This window comes from Gouania willdenowi, chromosome 1 (genome assembly GCF_900634775.1).
Source record: "Gouania willdenowi chromosome 1, fGouWil2.1, whole genome shotgun sequence".
NCBI classification, from domain to species: Eukaryota; Metazoa; Chordata; class Actinopteri; order Blenniiformes; family Gobiesocidae; genus Gouania; species Gouania willdenowi.
The window spans coordinates 12,508,730-12,533,336 of record NC_041044.1 but is presented as its reverse complement, the minus strand read 5'-3'; the positions used below and the strand labels follow the sequence as shown (position 1 = coordinate 12,533,336).

The window sequence follows — 24,607 nt, the reverse complement described above, 5'->3', positions numbered from 1 at the left end:
CTATTCTAGACCTGTCTAAAGCTGTTATTGGCCACAGTTACATGATGTTTTTTAATTCGAAATTAGTTATTCCAAATTAAATTATTCGTGTTTGAAGTGTTCTGCTTTGTGTTTACATGGAAATAGTTATACTAATTTGAAGTTTACATAGAAAACAGGTTTATTCGGCTTTATTCAATTCTGCTTTAGGTTTGGGGGTGGGAAGGGTTCTGTTACGTATCATATCAGGTCTCTCGGAAAAAACACACAACAAACCTATTATTTTCAGCTACAACATAAAAGACCACGTAATCACTTTTTTTGATTGGAGTTTTGAAGCAGCAGCTGAACGATAACGTACTGTCTCACTTTGGTCCGCTGAGCAGGAGAAGGAGATGGAAACTAATCGGCGGTAAATGAAGCCCAGTAAAACTCCGGAAAACAAGAACCAGGAAAAAATAGTTGCTCCCTGGTAAAGATAGTAGCTCTAACAACAGGTAAAATGATAAACTTGGTGATATTACAGCCTGTGCATGCAGAGGGGGACGTAATTACTCCGTCTCGGGTTCACCCGTACGACAAAGCCTGTACCGTTTGCCGACGTCCGTGTTTGTGTAATAACGCCATGTGTCCGTGTCAATGTCCGCATGTTTGTTTCTGTCCATCCACTCTTTTCATTATATCCATGTCTTTTAAGGCTCTTAATACAGAAATAGTCTCGGCTCTAGTGCAGGCGACCATCTTGGTTTATGTTGTCGTGGCGCGCCATCTCGACTGGACAAGCATGCGCAGAACGACCGGAATTAACTTAAACAATTACAAGATAAATTAAATTATTTTATTCAGAATTAAAAATCGGAATGAACCTGCCACCTAATTCGAATTTTAAGTTCAATTCTGAATTAAATTAGCATTCGGAATTAAGTGTTTACATGGTCAGTTTTAAGAAGATTTAAGTTTTGTTCTGACTTTAAGAGGAATTAAAGCACCCATGTAAACATGGCCATTGTGAGCTTTTGTTGTACATTGGAGCAGCCACAGCTGTACATATGAGATGTGAAATGCACGCATGTAGAATCATCCAAGGTGAGTTTCTTTACTAACTCAGCTTTATTTACTAGTCATTCGTTCTGTTTACAACTATTAACATGACAAGCAGCTTAATGTGCTGCTACATGCTACGTACCAGTTTACTCCTGCTCTAAAGCATGTGGTAACACAGCTGTATCACACTCAACTCAGCGCTATTTTGTCCTCTCTCTTTATCAGGACTGATAGCAGCGTGACTGGTGAAGTAAAATAAGTTGGATGTGAAAAGTTTCACTCCAGCCTTGTTTAGACAAAGTCCATCTGCTGTAAAAAGGTGATAACGTTCCCAAAAAATAAGAACATTTTCTATAAAATTTAGTGAAAGGGCAGCACAAGCCGAAGATAAAAATGTATTCAGAGAGTAAATCCTTGAGAATTCCAGAGCTCCTTTGCGGACTGGAGGTATCGGGCCACTGATGAACATTTAGGCTGCAAACAGCTCACAGTTTTTAGCAGATGGGTGAAATCCTGCTTTAACACCTCAGACTCCTCCATGGTTAAATCATTTAATCCAAAATGAATCACAACATTTTTCAAATGTGGGTAATCTGCAAAAATATGCAAGATTTTTTCAGCCAGGTCTGATACTGTGTCATTAGGTAAGCAGATCACTTTCACGTTGCTGCTAAACATCTTCTGAGCATCTTTAACAGAAACGGTCTCCTACTATCAGTGTGTGAGGTTTTTGCTTTGGCCTACCATGTCGCTTTTGTTTTCCTGAAGCACTTTCAGTCTTCGCAGTTCCAGAAGGTTGTGTGTTGACCTCATTAGAGCAGATCTTAGGTCATCCAGCAGTGGGGCAAATCGATTACCCAGTTCTACATGAAACTGGGTTTGTGATTTGGTGATACTCCTGCCTTTAGCAGATGTCCACTTTTGTGCCTGGGCAGACAAGGGAGTTGATGTTGAGGCTGCAGTCTGCGAAGGCAGTGCAGGCCAGTCCATCTCATTATTGATATCAGGGCGCTTTGCTTGGCCCGTTAGCCTTTGAAGTGGATATGACTTTTTCTTAAGGTTAGCTCCCAGGGAATTCCAGGGAGGACTCGCACCTGTTGGCTTATCAACAGGAACAGAATCATCCTTAGGTCTGATAGCTTTGTTAGCACGGGCTGGTAGGAAGTTAGCTTTATCCACTCCACTGCTTTGAAACAGCGGCACAGTCGTACCATTATCATATCCACAGTGTCCATTAACTTCAATGTTTACGTGTATTCCTCGCACTATAGTCTCCAGTTCAGTAATCTTTTGGAAAAGACTGCTGTATTCTGTTGTGGAAAGAGCCATTCTTCTGCTCGTTAGCTTGCTACTTGTAGCTAGCTAGCTTGCTACTTAGCTTTCCAGTTGAGCCAGCAAATAAAAAAGCAGTAGATGATTACCTTAGAGCCAGAGTCAGATGGTAAATGATAGTTTGTTGTTGAAGTATCGTATTCTTTCTCAGAAGAAAAAGTTCATGTTTAGTAAATATATTCCACTGTGAGCTCAGCTCTTTTCTTTTGCTGCTGTCAGCTCTGCTGCCGGAAGTAGTGCGGTGTAGTTGTCCGAGTAAACCCAGAGACATAAATTGCACTTGAGAGTGTACTTTATGTTGTTTTAGATGTTTTTGTGCTCTGATTTATACTGAAATACGTCCACACCGCAGATACGTTGGCCCGTATCAAGACAAGCGCGTGATGGCTGCGGTGTTTGCTCACGTCATCAAAAAATCCTGTTTCAGAACACATAGAATGCATTGCCACATGTCAAATGGATCAGAAAGTTTGAGACCCTTTTGACACATGTAAGCATCAAATAAAAGTGGTTACTTTTATAACAAAAATGGTTGAGAAGTACTCAATACAATTTTTTTATCTGCTTCTTTAATGAATAACTTTAAAAATGAATAACTTTATTCATCTAAATACCCTTTATGAAGACCATCAATTTCCTATTTCCTGTCTCACATATTTGACATGGCAGCAGGGTTCAACCCTTTTGACACATGTAAGCATCAAATAAAAGTGGTTACTTTTATAACAAAAATGGTTGAGAAGTACTCAATACAAAGAAAGCTTTTAACACAACTGCTCTATTGTCCAACACATATTATTAAAGTAGCTGTCAAAATCAATAGAATTTTCGGGGGACATTTTTTTAAAGTGGGCATTTTTTTATCTGCTTCTTTAATGAAATATCTTCCTTGGACTCTTTTAGGGTGTCAACGTAAATTTCCAAATAATGAACTGATCCGAACCTCTAAAATGCATCCGATTTCCTAGTGAGAGCAACTGACTGCAGCTACCTTCTTTTTTTTTGTTTCTTTATAGATATACTGTGACTCTGAGTCTACATTATGTGCTCACTTCATGCGCGCAAAGGCAGTCCCTGCCCTCTAAACACTGAATATGTTGTCACCTGGTTCGTGACGCATGGTCCCCTTGTGTGCGATTTTGAGTAGGTGCTTTGTTCAAAGAAATCTATTTTGTATCCTCAAAAATACTCTGTATTTTGATCACCCCCTATCCGTTAACCTTGCACCATTCATTTCTCATACTGTGTTTTCACCATTTTTTTTTCCATTCATTTGATCCCGTTGTTGCTCGCTTTCTTGCCCTGATTCTTGCTTTTTTTATGAAGCAGGCTCAGGGCCTGGTATTAGATGTGGTGTTATTATTGTTCTATGAATAAGATATTTGTTGCCGCAGGCACTCTGAATGGCACTTGCTGCGCTGTAAAGACAGTGGCACAAAGGCTGTATATGTGCAAATGTGTACGCTTATCTCCGTCGTACATACTCACACAAGCATGCACACCTATAAAGTGGGCCATGTGAATCCCAACAATATTTAACAATTTTTCTCTATGCTTTAAAACTCCAGCAGCTTTGAAATTCTTCGTGCTTCTCTTTTTGTTTTTATTCTAAATTCACCATGTCTCTACAGTGGAGGGTAATGCCTTTCTCTTTCTTCTACTTTTCTCTCAGATATAACTTTATTAATCTAAATACTTTTTATGAAGACCATTAATTTGCCATTTCCTGTCTCACATATTTGACATGGCAGCAGGGTTCAACTATAACGACATCTTGACCCCACCATCCCCAACCATGATATTAGTGAGCTTAATTGGCTAATCACTGTAATTTTTTAAAAGCTTGACCTAATTTAAGCAGAATTCATTTGAACCAGTCTTGTCAGTGCATGGTTTTTGGATGCGTTTTTAAGGACTATTCAGTGTTTTGTTTTTCCAACTCTAATCTACATATCTGTCTCAAGCTATCTGGCTCTTTGCGCTATTATCTCCCTCTGCTTATCCTAACACACACACACGTTTGAGAACAAAAATAACTCTGAACTGTGTTTATTTTTATGTTTGTGTGCCACCCTGTTGGACACAGATTGTACAATAGCCCTATTCTCTGCCTTTTTTTGTTGTACAATGTGGCATCTTGTTACACTTTTCATCTCTTTCCACCTGTGCTTGAAGCAGGCCCATCATCTCTTTTGTGTCCCCTTCACGGTCTCTCTTCCTCATTTCCTGTTTCCTCTGTCTGTGCCCACCCCTCCTGCTTTGGTTTATTTGAAAAACATTGCTTGGAGCTCAAAGAATCTAATTTAGCCAGTAATCGTGAGCTCAGATTGTAGTGTGGGTTTTATTTCTTCCTAGTTTAATATAATACTAAAGCTATTGAATTCTAGTTTAAGTTGGGCTAGATTCTTTCACATTTAAAATGGACTTCAAACCGTATAGAAATAAAAGAAAATAGTGTAAATCTTATCCTAATCAGTTACATGACTAAAGGGAGCACAATCACATATTGTTTATTACATCCTCCTTATAGCAAGAAGGTCTTGGGTTCAAGCATTCGTTCAAATCCGAATTAGGTGGCTAGGTTATTCGGATTTTAATTCCGAGTTAGATAATTCCTCTTTCTTGTAAATACTTAATTTCGCTTTAAGTTAATTTTGGTCATTCTGCATGCACGATTTACCACGATCAGGACATAATCCAGGATGACCGACTGGACTCCAGCCGAGACTATTTAATAAGAAACTTAGAATACATGGATATAATGAAAAGAGTGGATGGACGGAGGCATAAACATGCAGACTTTCACATGGACACACATAGACTTAATAAACACACGGACAGAACGGAACAGGCTTCACCGGATGGCTGGCACTAGGACCCAGAGACGGAGTAAATGCAGCCCATTCACAGGCTGCATTCACAGGCTGTAGTATCACCAAGTTTAGCATTGTACCAGTTGTTAGAGCTGCTATCTTTACCAGGGAGCTACAATTTATTCCTGGTGATTGTTTTCTGGTGTTTTACTGGCTTTTATTTACCGGTGATTAGCTCCTGTTTCTCTGAAACCGTGTGCTATTGTCCAGCTGCTGCTTCAAAACTACAATCAAAATAAAAGTGAAAACAGTTCTTATGTGTGGTGTTCTGTGTTACAGCCGACAATAAGAGGTTTGTTGTGTGTTTTTCTCGATAGACGTGATACGTCATGTTCTCTCCCTGCCCTACCCCCAGACCTAAAGCGGTATTGAATAAAGCCAAATAAACCTGTTCTCCATGTAAACCTCAAATCAGGAATTTTTATTTCAGTGTAAACACGAAGCAGAACTTTTTAATTCCGGAATAACTAATTCCGAATTAAAAAACATCTTGTAACCATGGTCATTGTTAGGTTGATTGGAGCCTCTAGATTGGCCGTTGGAGTGACAAATTATTAATGCATATCTATCCAGGCTAGAACTGACATTTGTAATTTGCCTCAGATAGTTTTCATCAATGAAATACATTTTTGACAACAAACCTGAACATATATTTAAAGGTTTATTTCAACACTTTTGGCAACGAGTTAGTGAAGACAAAATTTAAAAAAGCGACATGATGAAAAACCAAGAAAACTATAGATGAATATACAAAGATTTTAATCAGGTCATGATATTATGATTTTCAGGAGGTGTTTTTTCTGTTTATATGCTTTAACTACCACAGTTTTAATTTCTATACATCTTGTGAGAAAAAAACTTCTACATTAGTGTCGTAACTTATAACAAACTTTTACTGCATTCTTTTTGGGTGGTAGAGGGGTGAAAGTATTGATTTAGAGTCAGGCTAAAATAACAAAAAAATATCAAATTGAAAGCTAAATGTTAGTGGCACATTCCCGTGTATTATATATACTAGTACAGTGCCTGTCGGAACTATGCATTCATGTGGGAGCTTAAGTAGAGTTAATTATGGCCAAATGTGTTTGAAGGTTGGATGTACAAAGGTGTACATACTCTGTAGTGGTATAAAGGGGTTTATTTGCGGGTGAAAAATAAAACAGCGCGTGCGATTTCCCTGGTTTAATTCTATGGGACATGAACATGATAAATGTGTTTGTTGTTTTTTTTTACTCACTTTTATATTTTTTTTGTTTGGTGTATCTTTCTGTAATGTCATGTGTAATTTTGTTCATTTCTGTTATTTTGTGTATTTTTTGTATAAATATTTAGTTTTGTGCATTACTGTTGTCAATTTAGTGTATTTTTTGGATAAGTATTTAGTTTAGTGTATTTTGAGTCATTTTCATATTTTTGTTGTCGGTGTATTTTTCTGTCATATATGTTTTTTTCTCTCTCACACGCGCTGCAGAAAAATGTGTAGCTTTCAACACAGCAGCCATTGCCGTCAATCACTTCTGGGTGAGGTCTGACCGGTCTAAATAGCGTACGGTCAAACTAACGTTTTGATACAACATCAAAAAAAGAAAAGGGGTTTATTTTCGGGTGCAAAATAAAACGGCCTGTGCGAATTTCCTGGTTTAGTTCGATGGGACATGAACATGATAAATGTGTTTGTTGTTGTTTTTTTTACTCACTTTTATATTTTTTTGTTTGGTGTATTTTTCTGTAATGTATGTTTTTTGGAGTCATTATGTGTATTTGTGTATCTTGCTGTTGTGTTTTTGTGCATTTTTTGTAAAATTATAGTTATTTGTTGCCATTTTAGTGTGATCGTGTTGTCATTTTGTGTATTTTTTGTATAAATATTTAGTTTTGTGTATTTCGAGTCATTTTCATATTTTTGTTGTATTTTTCTGTAATGTATGTGTATTTTTTATTCTTTCAGTTGTCTTTTTGTGCATTTTTTTGTGTTTTATTTTACTCATTTAGTATATTTAAACAAATAAATACTGTCTGTGTGTTCCGTGAAATGTTTGAGACGCTGATAACCAAACTCCATAGTGATTGTAGCGCCAATCAGAAAAGTAACAAAACTGCGCAAAACAAAACGTAAAGCTCCAAACTACATAAGTGAGTCAGTAAATTAGAGCAATTAAAGTAATAATTCTGCTGTCTTTTTAAAAAAAACAAAAATAATTTTGTACCTTCAAACCGAGTGATCAGAGCTTAACTTCCATGCACGGCACCACAGAGAATCTGCAGTTTTCCAGATGGAGTATTGAACAGTTTGAGTTCAATACCGACTCTAGTGAAACAGCTCGTTATTGAGCAACAGTTATATGGTTTAAACAATGGGAAACGTGTCTGCAAAAGACTGACCAGTGGCTGACGGTTTCAAATCCTTGGCTGCGTGAGCAGCGATTGGCTCTGGCCGCACACGTGACTCTTGCTTGTGTGAGAAGCTGTGCAGTGAAATAGATATAGATGGTGCGCTAGCGCCCCCTCACACCCTGAGGTCAAAAGTTGAATAGGTTTCATTTCGGGGCCGTCCAGAAGTGAAATAAAATTAAAATAAACATTTTGAAATGACCAAATTACTCCAAAATAACAGATACACACACTCGGGGTATTTGGAACCTGTTGACCAAGTTTCAGGTCGAACTCGCACCGCGTCGGGGAGATATTTGCTCCACACGCACACACAGACCTCCCTTGCTTTTTAGTTAGATTATATAAATAATATATGCAGAATAATGTGGGAACATGCCCTCCATCTTTTAGTGTGTCTAGATAAATGTCCTCCATATCTAGGAGACCAGGTGGCTCACCGGTTAATTTGTTCGATGTTTTTCACAGTACAGCTGCAGCAGTTTTCCTCCCTCCCAATATTTGAGTTCCTGTCTCTGTGAAAGCTCATAGTCCCTACAGAGAGAACTCATTTTAGTCACGTGTACCTGCTATCTCCCTTATACGGTCACTCGGAGGTCATGACCAGAAGTTAGGGCAAAACTTAATAAGACTGGCGAATTAAGTGCTTTGCTTTCCAGATAGGCTTTTTCTCTCCCATACATCACATAAGTTAACCAGCTTCACTAATGTCCCAAATCTCTGAATCGGATGTTAATCCTTGCTGATGTAAACCCCTAAGAATCAAGTTTCTTATATTCCTCCACTTGGAGTGCCTTTAGACACTGCTATGTAGGGCTGGCGATATGCACCAATATTCATGTCAGTATTTTTTCCTCAAAATAGAGATGTATGATATAAATCTCATTTTTTTTAACTCTGTCTTACGAGAAATCATTTTTGGGTTAAATTTGCAAATGCAAAATGCCACACAGGCACATTTATTAGCAAGCAGCTGCACAAAATATGCCAATTTTGGCTTTTTTCTCCTATAAGGGACATAATGTGTGAGTGAGTTCTGTAATTTGGCTTGTTTATGATATTATCTGGGTTTTGACACTTTCAGCACTTCAAAACGACAAACCAAACCACACGTATAGTGTCAACATTCATTTCTGCACTTTTTGCACGAGTCGGATGTAAAGAATACTGTGTTGTAATAGATTCTCGTCTACTGTTTTTTTTATGGTGTATGATTACATTTGAACATATTGCCATTATTTTTACATAATATACGATTGTTTGAAATTGAACAGAATTAGCGTGAAAAATTATCTGAGCCAGTTCAAGATGTTTTTTTTTAAAATTAGAAATGCATATGAGAAATGGTAAATGGCAATAAAGAGAGTTGATCCCAGGGTTGTATCTCACAAAGCCTGTGTATATCTGAAATCAATGAGAAAGTAGGAGTTCTAGTTATAATGGAAACTGGGCTCAGGAAAGAGTATTTGTTGTATCCATAAATAATTTTACTTGCCTGATTTTTCCAAACGTGGAAAATATTGGGTTAATTATATTTTAAATAAACAATAAAACATTTAAAACTTCATAGCTTTGAGTAAACCTCAACAGCTTTAAAGGCTGCACAGGCTTAAATGTCCAGACAACTGTTTAAAATGTCTCTTTCTCTCATGTTTCAGGGAGACTATGATCCCGTCAAAACTCGAGTGCTCCACTTCAAAATGAACCCCACCTCTGTTGCCAAGCAACAGCGCCAACAGGAAGTAGAAGCTCTTGAAGAAGAAATCAAACATCTCAGGGAACTAGTGTGCTCATTGCAGGGAGGAGGTGCTGTGGCACACTCGCATGACGACTCCAGTCTTCATAGCTCCAACCTCAGCATCAGTTTGCCACCGTCCAAGGAGATTCAGCGTAAGTTTTACTATATCAACTATTCTTATAAACATCTGCTTTTAAAGTTACCTATTAAATTTTACAGTTTTTTTTTTTTTTTTAAATCAAGTAAACTAAACCAACTCTGGTGCTGGCTAATTACAATGATTCTGTTTCTGTAGGGCTGAAATTACACATTAACATAGGTGAGAATAAAATGAAGGAAACTCAATCATTTTAAAATATTAAAATAAAATCAGTCATACAGTATGTCTATGTAAACAATGCTTTTACAATTTATTTGTCCCACCATCAATTTTCCTTCACATGATTGGATAACTGCACTGTGCCATCAGGTTTGTTGGTGTATAAAGACATTTTAGTACCTGGGAAGATTTAACACGGACCAAGTGGAAATATGTAAATGCCGCAGAAAGACGTAGCGTGATAAGCTGCACCAGTATATTGGTTGCTTTTCATTGATTTGATGATTTTTGCGCATCCACAAAAAAAGAAATAAAAACAAGGATTGCGAAATAAACTTGAATTAAAATGAATACATTTAAATATTGACTGGAGAACAAGCTGGGCTTGTAAGGTTTTCTTTACCTTCTTCCTGATACTTTTAATTACGCAGCTTCAAGAACAGATGACAAGGGTAATATAATTTCAATGAGGTTTATTAATAAGCAAAGTTTAGTCTAAGCCCACATGTAGGTGGTAGAGGAAGACGTCCGTGTTTTTCCATGTCTGTTTCTCTTTTCTCTATTCGTGTCTGCATCTGTTTGTCCAAAAGCAAACAAACCCCTCCTTGCACAATACTCATGAGAGTCTGGTGCAGACGTCGATATATCACAGGGAAGCTCCCTTTGCTGTGATATATGCACGTGAACATTTGTGAAACTAAACATGTAGAGTTTCAGGGCCTATCAGACACGCATTAAGAAATACAGAATGAATCCTTTTAGTTTAAAGAGGAGCCCAGAGATATTTCCTGGTTCTGTGCCATGCACACACACACACACCCTCCTGTGTCCAACGACCCGTTGAAACTATGCGGCTGCACGGGCCGAATAAACAAGCCATGCTCCTGGGCACACACGGTTCTTTTGGCCAAAAAGGGGTAACCGAGAGGGTGCACTTACAGTCGGTGAAAAATGCAAATGAAATACTCACAATATAGAGCCCTGGCACATAGAGCTGCTTTTTATTCTGTGCAATAATTTAAAAAGGCTGCGTTGTTGTAGTTAATGGTGAGTTCACACCAAACACGTCAAAAGCGGCAGGTATGCATTCACAATATATGGTGGACGCGCTTCTAGGGAGCGTCGGAGGTCTCGCTGTGTGTTCCATGCCTCCTGTGCGGCGCGCTTTTGAAGTTTTTCGTGCGGCGGACGCTTTTGGCGTGCGTTCGTCACCTCCAATGCAGCCGATGCTGGAGTTGGGATTGTTGAACTTTTGGAGCATAACGCGGCGCGTCGACCAATCAGGAGCGTTCCCCAACTGTGACGTATTCAGAATAATGAGAAGGAGAAAGAAATTAAACACTAACCAGAGGAGGAGACAGATGGACAGGCGTGCTGGAATAGATCGCCTGGAGTTTGGGTCTTCGACACTGGTGACAAGCGTCTGTATTCAATGAGCACAAGCATCCAACAACGCGTGTAAGGTGCGATTTTGACGTCCGAAACGCGTTTGGTGTGAACGTATCATAACGGCTTTCATGATTTAGAATTTGGTAAAACAATACAAACACAGTTGGATGTCGGTTTGACATATATGTTAGTTTGTTATTAGGCTGTGTCTGGGTTGACAGAAGTGGCTCTGCATGCACATCGCTCCTGGATGCACTGGCATACCTTGGGCTGTGGGATAAACTCGTATTGAGCTTAAACGTAGCCTTCACCAATCATCTTAAATCACTCACTCTCTCCCTCCGTTCACAGCCACCACCATTTTATTTAAGCTGGGTGCTGTGTCACCCACTTCAATTTCTCCACACGTTACCAGACCGGCTGAACTGCTTACACAACACAATATGCACAACAATAACATCACATTGCACTCTCCCCTTAAAGTTAGTCGACTCTTTTCCACTCCTTCTGTTGTCCTACCCTGACAATCTACCCTGTTACCTTCCCCCACCTAGATGTAGCGCTGCCCATTTTCCTACCCTGACTCCCTGTTCCCTTCTCCCTCACCAAGGTGTAACACTGCCCTCTCTTTTTATACCCTGCCTTTAATAAAGTGTTTCTTACCCTTCCATAGAGTGGGCTGGTGATGATCACAATTATCCAATTAAATAAATACGTTCATTTAATTGCAATAATAAAACATGCATAGCTGTCGCAAAAAGTTTGCATTCCATATAGCATGTGCAGACAAGGTATGAAAAAAGCTTATTATTGTTAATATCATTATCATCTTTATGAGAAATAAATATGGTAAATTGGAACATTTTGAGATTTAATTTTTTTACCATTTATTGCCACACAAAAGTGTAGAAAATTGGTACCAAATATCGTATCATATATGCATTATCCCCTGCCACAAAGTGGAAGGGAGATGGATAGGATAACCAAATTCAGTGTGTGACTTCAGGGTATTAATACCTTGATGGAGTTCGAAAATGACAAGCACGTAATTATTTTGTCCAGATTTATTGCCCTTGTGATGTTTTTTTTTACTGTGTTCGAGGTATCTTCAAAGGGGACAGCTTATTTTCTGATGTATACATCTAAGTTCTTAGATTTAGGACATTTAGGAAAAGGTTGTGAGTTATAATGAGAACCAATCTGGCAGGGGAAGTTGATGACTGTCTTCTTATTGTTTAATGTATACGGTTCAAGTTAAACATTTTATTTTGTCTTTTGTTTTATAATGTGCATTGTTGGAATGTCAGTGTGACATAAATATTTTCATATTTATTCAATGCCTTGATTTTAGTGAGGTTAGCACACAGTCATAATCATAAATGCAACTAATGGTACTAATAAATAGAATAATAATTTATTTCAGCTGGTTTTCAGTTTTGACCTAGAATTTTCATTTCAGTGCATCCCTACGTTTTTGTTTGTGGGGAAGTGGTGGGCTAATGGTTAGAAAAGTGGCCTTGGGAATGTAGTGTAAGGGTTAGGATTCTATGACCATGGCTGTAGTGTTAATTGGAGAGAGGCACCAACTGATTACCACCACTGTGGGTCTTTGTGCCACACCCTTGACCCTATAAATGCTTTTTGGGTGCTGCATTATGGCTGCCCACTACTCCCCTTTGTTAAGGTTAAAATGCAGATAATAATGTACATGATTTAAAAAAATGAACTGCAGTTTAGTTTTTAGAAGAGGAAAAAAAATGATTGATAGCCAACAAGTTCTCACAGTTTGAAACAGTAATTTTGTTTCAAAGGTTTGCTTCACTTAAAGATCAAACACGAAATTTAAAATATTTATTAAGATTAGTCAATTTCAATAGTCTTTAAATAATAATGGATAATGTTAATGCAATAATGTACACTTGCAGATTAAAAACCTGAATTTAGCTCAGCAATCAGTATATTTAACATCATTTTTTCATAATCAGTCATGCCATCAGTTAAACAACCATGCAAAATAAATTTCATTCAGTAATGTTTAAAGTGAGCACGCTCGCTTCACTCCTTGGCACTTGAGAACCAATGATCCTTTAAGAATAATTGGTTTAAGTAAGATATTATTTATATTCACCTACAGTAATCAGAAAACACTTGCAGGAAGGCTCCTCTGTATTAATTATACACCCCATGGGTTCTTATTAGTATTTATTATTTATTAGTCATCTAATTGTAACTAAATAAATGTTTTGCTTTGGGAACAGTTTAGTTTATACAAAGAGATGGACAAAAATGTACGTCCTCCCCACAAAAAACCCTCTTCAACATCTTCTAATTGCCACTGTGTCATGGCATGTTGAGGCTAATTAAAGGCACAAGAAGATTTTTTTCTGAATTTAAAGGCAAGTCTGAAAACCCTAAACATTTGATTTTCAAATTTAAACCCAATACAGAAGTAGAGACATTTGCATAAGGCGTTGACATGCCCACGTCTATTTTTCTGCATGCTCGAGGAAACGTGTGAATTGCTGTAACTTAAGAACTAAGAATGTTTTTTACCCAGCGCTTTAACCGCTGTCACAGAGTGACAGTTTGGTCACTTTTTGAGGACTTGAAACAGTATTTGTCAACACTGACTGACACTTGTGAGAGACCCAGTCACCCAGGAGACAGGCGGGCACACAAACAGAGATGGACGCATGCTCAGTTTGTACTCCAACACATTTTAAAAAGAAAACCTGTCCTTTCCCTTTACCACAGAAGATTTTTATACATCATATCTGATTTAGACATGTGTAGAATGCTGATGGCTGTCTACCCTTTGCTTTTTTTAAAAAAAAAAAAAGTGTTATGCTTTTATGTCTAGACTCTTATGAAAGTACAAAATATTTTCTTTCAAATGTTTCAAATTAATTATGAAATGCACCTTAGCACAGATGGAATACAGGATTGTAGACTTGTGGTCTTCCTGACTTAGACACTATTATATTTATATGTATTGTGCTCAGAGATGGTAAGTAACAAATTACATTTACTCTCGTTTCTGTAATTCAGTAGCTTTTTTGTCTACTTCTACTTTTTTGAGTACTTTCTAAAATCTGTAATTTTACTTTACTTAAGTCAATTTTCTTTCAACTAACAGTACTTAGTTACATTGGAAATAGATTCTGTTGCAGAGTAAAATAAATCCTGCACGGTCGTCCCACGCCTGTTTCCGTTACATAAATTATAATATTTCATTTAAATTAAAACCATATTTTTTAGCAGTCCCTGGGTGTTTTACTGGTGAGTGTAGGCTGGGGCTCCACACCACGTCATTCTCCCTTCCACCGCAGCTTCGTCCGTCCTCACGGGGGGTCCTGGTCCTGCCTATAGGTCTCACTGGTCTCCGTAGATCCTCTCCCTCCAGAGTCTCTCATGCACCTCGTCCTGCAGCAGTGCCAGATAAACCAGTGTTTGTCTTTACGCATTGTGTTGTAGCCAATTAATCAGCAGTTTTGCGCAATGATCATGTGATTTTTAATTACAATTATTGTTATTAATATAAAACTGTATTTGTCGGCGCGTGCACGTCACTCTGGGGCGTCAGTATAATTTTTTCCTCCTTCGTTTTTGCAAATATATCCTTCATATATGATATGTGTTTTGAAATGTGCAATGTTCAATTATTTTACACAAATGTATTAATTTCACAGAGCTGTCATTATTTTCATTCTTCTCTGGTTGGGGGCGGAGTTTTTGTTTCTCACGTTTTTGTGTGTACGGCAGGGTCAGAGCTACCGTGGAAGTGCACACATTATCTCCCAAAAGTTACTTATAAGTGGCGTTTTGCTTTTTTTTTTTTTTTTTTTTTTTTTTTTTTTAAAATGTATGCAGCGTTTTTAAATGGGGCCCCTGAGGAATGGTTTTGACAGTGATCATACGAATGGGTATAGCCTAAAAAAACTCAATCATTTTAGGAAGTTAAATATGTTAAATAAATTCATTACACTTAGAGTGAAATATTTCATGCCTTTCTTCCTTGTAATTTTAATGGTTATGGCTTTCGGATAATGAAGTTAACATCTACATAAAGCTGGTCAGGCCACTCCTGAACCAGAGACAACATCAGACGTGTCTTATGGGCGGCCGTGGCTCAGGTGGTAGTGGGTCGTCTTCTGATCGAGAGGTTGGGGGTTTGATCCCAGGACCTGACTATGTGTCGAAGTGTCCTTGGGCAAGACACTGAACCCTAAGTTGCTCCCAGTGGTCGACTAGCGCCTTGCATGGCAGTCCTGTCCCACTGATGTGTGAATGTGAGAGTGATTGGGTGAATGAGCTGATATGTAAAGCTTTGAGACTGCTTCAGTGTGGTGAAAAAATGCTATATAAATCAAGTCCATTTACCATTTACCTGAGCGAAGGAGAAAAATAACTGGACTGTTGCTCAGTGGCTAGTATGAATTTTCAACAGCCAGTGATGATTTGGGTTGCCATGTCATCTGCTGGTGTGCGTCCACTGTGTCCACCAACCAGGAAACTTTGGAACACTTAATATTTCCTCCTGCTGACTGGGTTTATGGAGTTGCTGACTATATTATTTAGTTTAAGTCTCTTGGCCTAAGGTGAGGAGCAGATTCTCTTCTCATTACAAAATTGATTGTTTTTTTTAAACTGGCTATGCTTCAAGTATGACATTGAGCCTAATATTGCTCCAGTTTTCTCTGTCTCTGTCCTTTATTCATGACGCTGTCCCAATCTCCTGAGTTTTTTGCTTCGTTAGCCATTACTATGTTTTAATTGGCCAAAGAAAGCAAAAAAATTTTTGTCTCCTCTCTAATAAGCTGACTTAATTAAGCCCATTCTTTCTTCATGCAAAGGATACAGACCTTTCTATACTAACATTTTAGTCTTAAATGAAGTGCTAAAATAACTAAAATATATTTTGGTTGTAATTTAAGCAAATCGTCCCAGTAGAAACATTTAGTTTTAATTTGCATTTGTACCTTAACCTGTTATCTGCTATTTTCACACACTTCTCTTGCTTTTCCTTTTATTTCACTATTCACCTGTTAAATACAGGGGTTTGTTAGGAGCGGAAATATGAATTCTATTTTATATAAATGGCAAGATTGGGAAAAGTTTGTAGATTAGAGAAGGAAACATTTTCTCCTTCCTTGAACTCACTTATCTGTAGCAACACAGTGGTTGTGACTCAGTCTGATTTCTACTTTTTTAAATTGTTTAACAATGCTCTCTGATTAAAGTTCAGCGTAAAGCACTTTATTTTTAAGCTCCAGTAACAGAGACAGCAAGTGTTTGTATTTGATTAAATAACAGTTAAATGAATTATCACAATATTTTTTGGGGGGAAGAGAGTTGGTTTTCATGTTGGCAACTCCTACATTTTGTTTTTTTGAGTTTCCCAATCAGCTCACCAAATCAAGGCGGGTATCAGTGTTTTAGCTAATTAGATTCAACTATCAGTAAGTCATGATCATCCACTTCTCCCATCAAGGCTACATGACACCAGCTCCCACTCCACTGACTTTAAGTGATTAGATGGAACTCAGATGTTGAATGAGCTGAACATTGATTTGAGGAATGACGTTTAGAAATGTTTTCACACATGTGGCTGACTTTAAGAAGGTCAGCCTGGTTTACATATGTACACAGTGTATTCTTTCACGTTTCCTTCCTGTAATCTGTGTTCCAGACCTACGGAAGCAGATTGAGAGCTCAGAGCTGAAGAACCAAAGACTGAAGGAGGTGTTTCAGAAGAAAATCCAGGAGTTCCGCAGAGTCTGTTATGTTCTTACGGGGTACCAGATTGATTTAACCACTGAGAACCAATACAGACTTTCCTCAGTGTTCGCAGAGCACATGGACGACTCACTGCTGTTTAAAAAGGTATGAACTCTCCAAATGTGAATATGAAAATAGTTTATTTTAAAACTTCAAAAAGACAATTCTTTGAATGCACAATCAGTATCTTATTATCCAACTATGAAGGATGAAAGGGAGGAAAACACAATTTGAGATGTTACTGATTTAATGTAAATAATCTGTGCATCATTTGTTCTTTGGATATTCAATTTCCAAAACCAAATAAAAAAAAAACAAACGGTGTGGTCATTTTCCTTTACCGTTGAAAAATCAACAGATAATATGTTATTGAGTGAGGGGGTTATGAAAAAAAATGAACACCAAGCAGCAACCCAAGGTGCTCTCCTGAGGACCAGGCCAAACATTTTATGTGTACCCGTGTTTGTAAGGTTGTAGTTAATGGTGGTGGTACAGGTAAGTGCACTCTGAAGGCTATTTCATCCATTTTCTCTAAGTGGTAATGAGTAGTCTGCCAAACAATCACTTCTTCTCTTTCTCAATGCAAGATTTTACTTAGCCCATCGAAACAAGCAAGAACTAAATGGTACATTCAAAGACATAATTAAGAAAAAAGGGAAGTTTTTCAAAGGGATGTTTTAATGTAACTTGCATAAGAAGATAATCTTGTTTTTGATTCGCCAACTTTTTCACCTAAGTTGTGGAGGCATGAGTCTCGTCTCATTAATGAAGCTCACCCAGTCCCAATGGAAGCACCCAGCTGCAACAAGTCAGAGCAAAACTTCAAAATCCCATCAACCCAGGCCTGCTGCATAACTTTTATTTCCCCAAGTTTTCTCGTTTCTGCACTTAACGTAGCCAGAGGATAAACAACTCATTCACAACTTTAGAATAAACATGACTTCATGAAGTGCTACTATAGGACACATCCAGCAGTAAAATAGTGTTTGACTCATGTGGTTAAAAAAAACTAAACATTAGCATTATCAAAAGAAATCAGATGCTTGTAGCTTGGCCCAGCATTCGTTAAAGTTTCAGAGTATAAAATATTTTCAAGACAACTAAACCAAAAGTGGACAAGATGACATATGGCAGACAAGCAACTTGACTAATGATTTTAATTCTGATTAACAAAGTAAAAAACTGCTTGTCAAAAAGTGTTTTAGTGCAACGTTAAATAACTTTTTTCCAATTAGTTGTTTTGTTTACAGCTGCTGCTTACATCATTTAATTGGTGATTGTAGCTTTCTGATGAATCATCACACACAGCTCTGTAGACACTGTAGTTGAGCTGTCAATTATTTTATGTTGTGTGGGTTCTACAAAGAAAATATTATATAATTCCCCATTCGGATGTGTTGAGTTCAGACACATTGAACTTGATACACACAGGTCTGTTTAGTTAGGATCACTTGCAGCTTTCTGAAGCCACGCTAGTGTTAGTCCAGCTGCTCACATTCAGCCCAAAAGGACAGCCACAGAAATGCTGCAAATTCTCATTTAATGAGATCCGATATGCTTACAGGTAGCTGACAGCCAGCAGCAGTGTGTATTTCTGTGTGCACATAAACTGTGATCATTAAGCACAAATGTAAAGCAACACGCTGTCACCATCGGAATTCCCAGGGGCTGCAGCATCTGTGGGAATGCTGATATCGCAGTGAGCTCTTAAATGCTTCAGGAATTGCAAATTTCGACCTTGAGCGGTGGCTTGTTTTTAACTAAATCTCTAAAATCCCAGTTTATGCACCTTTATAGCACCTTTCAGCTTCATACCTGACTCGTATATGCAGATAGAGGGACACTGTGGCAAGGAGGAGGCTCTTTTGCTGTATAATTGGAATAAATGACAAGAGTTGGTGTGCGTGTGCACGTAAAGAGTGATGACTGGGCAGTGTCGCTGGGCTGCATTAATCGATCTCTGCTCCTAACACACCAACTGAGGAGGCTAAATACAAGCAGCATGTGTGAATGTTGCTTAGCTCTACAGCAAATCCTTTCCCTGAATAGCTTTACAGAACAACCACCCTGTTCCTGCTACACCGTTTTCTCTTTATCTCTCTCTTACTTGCTTCATGTTGACTCTGGTTTGAAGTGCATTAGCAGCTGATTGTATCATTGCTTTATGAGCCACAGTAGCTAAGAGTAAGTGCTAAATCCATACCAGCAATTTGAAGGGCATCTTTATGGTCTTCAGCACATGAGTTTGACTCCCTGGGATGCCATGCAAGAGGAGAATAACATAAATGTGGCTGGGGAGGGGTGTGTGAGTGTATGTGTGTATGCATACCTGTGTTTTATTATTCTCTTTCCTATGTCTAATTTGCTCTGTCGAGCCCACCTGCGACCCTGCCAGAAGAGATTATTTACTGTCAATATTTATTAACTTCAGATAGTGTCTATAACGCGCTCTCTCTCTCTCTCTCTCTCTCTCTTTCGCTCTCTCTCTCTCTCTCTCTCTCTCTCTCTCTCTCTCTCGCTCTCTCTCTCTCTCTCTCTCTCTCTCTCTCTCTCTCTCTCTCTCTCTCTCTCTCTCTCTCTCTCTCTCTCTAAACACACAGAGTAAGGCCCTTGTGGAGCGTATTGTCACACTCAAACGCACTCACACCTTCTTCAATCTCTACTCTCACACCCCACAGCACCCCCTTTCTACTGAGCGCACATGCATACAGATGCGTAAAAGCCACACACATGCCTGCACGCTCAAAGGGAATGCTAACACCTTTAGCCCTAGTATTCGGGGTACTCACTAGTGTGTGGCTTATAGGAGCACTGAGGACTGTGCCACTGATGCACATATTGTAACAAACAGCATACAACATGGTTTTTAACCATGTGCCTCGATTGTGAAGATTATGAAGCGTGCTAATTGTTGGATAAGGAAAGAATCAATGGTGCGTAAATTGAAGATTATTGACAGGACATCAACATCTTTACAAATAGGATTGTTATTCACCCTAGCAACAGGGTTGCCAGATAATCCTGCTAATATTCCCCTCAATCATTGGCATACAAATCCCTATCCTATAGTGTAAGCTGTTTAACCTGCAACAGTTCCATCCCACCATTTCTTTCTTTTTCCACTCTTACTCTGAGAATCTACTTTCCATAGTACTTATCCCTACACAACATACACAAAACAAATACTGTACTACCACAAAGGATTATTTTTAAACTGACTGTCAACCTTTTTGAAAGAGACCAAGAAGGACAGACATATTATTAGATCTTGTAAAAAAGAAATTAAAAAAATAAGGCTATTTAATTAAGAATATATTACCAAAAATAGTTTAACTCTAGATTGAACAAACTTCTCTCGGTTAAAAAAAATGTCTTTAAGACAAATGTCAGAAGGTTGGATCACTGACCTGTGATATTATCTACATGCTTTAGTATAACATAAGAGTAATACTAATTTAATAGCAACTCTACGGATATCCTGATAACGAAACATCCAATTTTAAGGATTTCAGTATATGTCGATCCTGATAAGTAAATAAGGCAACCATATAAAGACCTAAAGCTCCATCCGCAGAAGCTTTACAAGCATTACACTCTAATATGTTTTTCCTGTTTAAGATCAAGCCAAAAGTTAAATGCAGTCACCATCAGACATGCTCATAGATCAGAGCTACAGACTCGTGACTTTAAGGAGACCTTCCTAATGCTAAAGGTCTGTCTCTCTCTCATGTCCCCTTTTGATGCTTGCACTTTTTCAGACTGCAACGTGTGTGCGCTCCCGCTTCCTTTACACACAGAAAGCAGACCACAGCATGCTTGTGTGTAACTCACGTCTTCACTGCTGCACAAACACGGGAGTGTGTCAGTTACTACTGTAAGCATCTATCACTCTTTAAGTTAATCATTTGTCATTGCATTTGTTTGATAAGTGTAAATTAAGTAAGTCACCAGCAGCTGTTTCTGAGAGCGAGGAACGGTGTCAGGTTCATTCTCTACATTCCTCCACAGCTAATATCTGATTTAGCATAGAACACTTAAAACCATGAAAATTAAGTTTTTATGGCTGCATTTGTCATTAACTCATTAGCAAGCCAAAGCATTTACTGTCAAATGGTGAGAATCTAATTATCATATACGTTTTTCAAAATTACAATTTATTTTACATTCCTTCCTCAGTGTTGCTGTTTTTGATCATTTAAAAAAAAAAGCAAAGCAGAAAGTTTGTTCAGCAAGTTTGTTGCAAGATCAAAACTTTTTCTGGTTTTCAAAATAATCTACTGCATCTTTGATAGGGTAAACAAGAACCAGCACTTTGCAAAAGCTTTTGAGTCGGTGATAGTCCCCAAGGAAATGCTGTTTGTCAATTAATAATGAATTAATGTTATGGTAAAATGGCTGTGATGGCAGCATTATCTGGATATGGAGAGTGTTAGGATTTATTTACCTAACTTGTGTGATAGATATTTTTAGTTCACCCCTGAGTGGGAGGACTGATTAGCATGAGTGATTAGGTATGTATGAGTCTCTGCTAATCAGTGAGATTAACACCTTTGCTGTGTAAGCGAATTATGTGATCTTTCTTTCTGACGTTTCAAAGAGAGAAGCACCAGTTGCAGGCACCATTAGTGGTTCTAAGTGTAGAGATTGAGCAACAAGTCAGTGTGAAATGACAGAAACGGGAGCCCATTGGCAGCATTTGTTTATCCATAACAGTAAGTTTTCCAAAAAAAAGTTATCTAAGGCATTGAAAATGCTGTATCACATTGTCATCAAAATCGGCACCTGATTAAAAAACATCAGGGGCTCAAATTAGTATATTTGGCACAAATTGCTGCGTTGTTAACCTATGAAAAGGGCATTAATACTACTGTAAATATTCTCTTAACAAACTAACAACCTTAACAGTTCACAAAAAATCATAAAAGCAGAACTTAAGCAAAATACCCAATAAATAAATACATTTAATATATTGCATAACTGTGACCATTTCCAGCGCGAAGGAAGGGTTAGCTAGACTTTATTTGGGGTAAAGAAGTAGAAATGGCAATGTTACACCTGAGTGAGTGGGGAGTTAAAGAGGACAGGGCAAAAAAGGAAGCATAAAAGTATGCTGTTGGTAACATGTGATGCCACTATTGTGTAGAGAAGTGGGCCCCAACCATTGGGCCGTGGATCTGTACCGGCCTGTGGAATCTTTTATACCGGGCCACAAAGAAAAAAAAAATCTTTGAAAATATGAATTTTATTTCAGTTATATAATAAGTTTGGTAATTTTATTTTGAAAAATTGTCTTGCGCTATTGTGCTTGCATCTTCTTCACTTTATTGCATTTGATTAGACTGTGCAGATGCAAGCGCAGACAACGACGTAGAGCGCATTTACTGTGTCCACATGCCCACAATGCAACCAACCCCCATCCGCTCCGGTCTGTGGAAGAGAGTTGGGGTTCATTAGTGTATAGGCGCGTAATTTGCTATCAGTGTCGTCGCATGTAAAGGGAATATTAGGAGGGAAACATCCCAATGCTCATACACCACAAAGATACTTGTGAACATAGGGAGTGAGTGTGTGCTTATACATGCTACAGAGCTATTTGTTGGATGCAAACATGTCTAAGTTATGTTGCAACGTAAGCGATCACAAAGCCCCAGTCATGCCTGTGTCCGTCAACGGATGTGCATGTCAGAGCCACTTTTGGATGCCATCACGACTCCTTTGATCCACAAGACCAGCTGGGCGGGGGACCAATGGGGGCTCAAACCCAACCCCCAGAGAACGCACAGCTGCACCAGAAGCCCCACAGACCTTAAGCATCGCCTAGACCCCTCTCAACTTCCCAAGCACACCGAGAAATTGAGGGTGCTTTCACACATACCTCTTCACTCCGCACCCTGCTTCGCTTCCTCAGATACTTCGTTTTTTTTTGCGATATGTGAAAGGTCACTGAAACTCTGGAGCGGAGCAAACAAGTGAACTCTGATCCTCTGAAAAATGTAGGTCTCGGTTCGGCTCAAGCGAAGCATGGTGCGGTCTTTAAACATGTGAGAAAGCAACCAGGACCAAATATAGGACTTTACATTGAAGCGCAATTGTAACGGACTAACTTTCTAAAAGTAAACGCCGCGACTGTCAATAGTGACAGGGCAGCACCACATCGTCACGGCATTGCAGGTTGAAGTATTCTGTTCAATAGGCGACCGACAATGACATTGACGTTGTTCAGAAAGTTTGGTGCGCTTGGCAAATAGAATGTGTGAAAGCCGACCGGACCACATTAAAATGCAACAATGTTGCAGATTCACCACCTGAATTGCACCGAGTCCGCCGGACTATATGTGTGAAAGCACCCTGAGAAATAGAGGGCCATGAAGCCATTCCCTTCAGGGATTGTCCTGAGGTAAGTTTAAAATTTGAGGGATTAGCAATATAGAGGATGAATACCCCACCCATGTTACAGGGTAGAATGAACGTAAAACTGCCCTCCCACTGCCCGCCGTTCAGCACCGCAACGGTTTGATGTATGTATGTGGTGTGAAAAAAAAAATAGTTGGACAGACCTACTGGGAGTAAAGGTGATATGTCCTAGTAGGAGGCCCATCTGGTGTGAGTCCGGCCCAGCCACTGGAGAAGGCAGGTAGCACGGATAGGCAAACAATGTCGAAGCTCCCAGGGAAGCAGCATGATCAAAACCCACATCACAATATTCCCCAAAATATCATCGGTCCCAAGGTACACCATAACACCTCTCCACAAGCACTACTGAGTGCCAACGACACCCTCCAGTGATCCAGCTTTATCTCATTTGTACTAATTTAAACTTAAAGCATACAACCTCAGTTCAGTCAGATAACATTTTGATAATGTCTACAAACACCACCTGCAGTTGTGTGTCTTGTTAAGTGATTTGTCCAAACAGAACAGCTGCTGGATCCACACAGTCCCGTTATCGATTAGCTCATTCATTACTGAATAACCAAACACATACAGTTCTCACATCAACCACCATTTAAAACTTCTGGGGGTTCTCTATTGACCGACTTACTCCACACTTCCTCATGTCTCTTTCTCTTGTCCCCTCACCCGCTTCTCGTCTTCCTTTGCTAATGAAAGGAAAGATAGAATCTCAAAGTCAGCTCATTAAAACAGACTCACAATCAACTGTCAACCCTCTCACCCAAAGGGAGATGGAGGGGAACGCATATGGTTGCGGGAAGATGATATGTCTGAATATGTATACATATACAGTATATATATATTTTAGAGAACATGATTTTGTTCACACATGCGTGGGCAAAGGATAGTTATTGATTCGAGTGTTTATGAACAATGTGGAGTCTAACAACCTGACCTTGTTTATCAGTGAACTAGGAAGGCTCCCACACTTTTTTGTTTTGTTCTGTTGTAGCTTCATGTTGATCAGTCTCTTGGAAGAATTGCTCATCATTAGTGTTGTTGGTAGGGATTGAAGTCTCAGTTCTTAGCTCTTTATATTTTGCACTTTGTCACCCTGAGAAGTGCCCTACCAGTGATGAGCTGCTTATGATTTTGTTTCTGTATTGTGACCAATCATATTTAGAAGCACAGTGTGTGTAGCTGAAAGGCAGCTACTAAGGACCGATAAAGTTGTAAAAAAATTGGCTTGACATATTTTTTGATCTAAGAATAGTGGAAAGGGGTAGCTCGTTCAAAGGGAAGGCTGTCACAGCTCATTGATTGTTTAATACAACACTAACAGCAGCTCCCAGAAGGGTAAGAAAATATCAA

The 24,607-nt window shown here is 38.7% G+C and overlaps 1 protein-coding gene across 1 annotated transcript in view; it reads left to right on the top strand.

Moving 5' to 3' along the window:
* The window catches only part of mad1l1 (mitotic arrest deficient 1 like 1), a 94,153-nt gene that overhangs the window by 40,023 nt on the left and 29,523 nt on the right, over nucleotides 1–24,607 (top strand). The window contains exons 16-17 of the mRNA XM_028457587.1: nucleotides 9,278–9,509; nucleotides 16,755–16,948. Coding sequence (XP_028313388.1) covers nucleotides 9,278–9,509; nucleotides 16,755–16,948 — 426 coding nt within the window. The remainder of the gene's footprint in view (nucleotides 1–9,277; nucleotides 9,510–16,754; nucleotides 16,949–24,607) is intronic.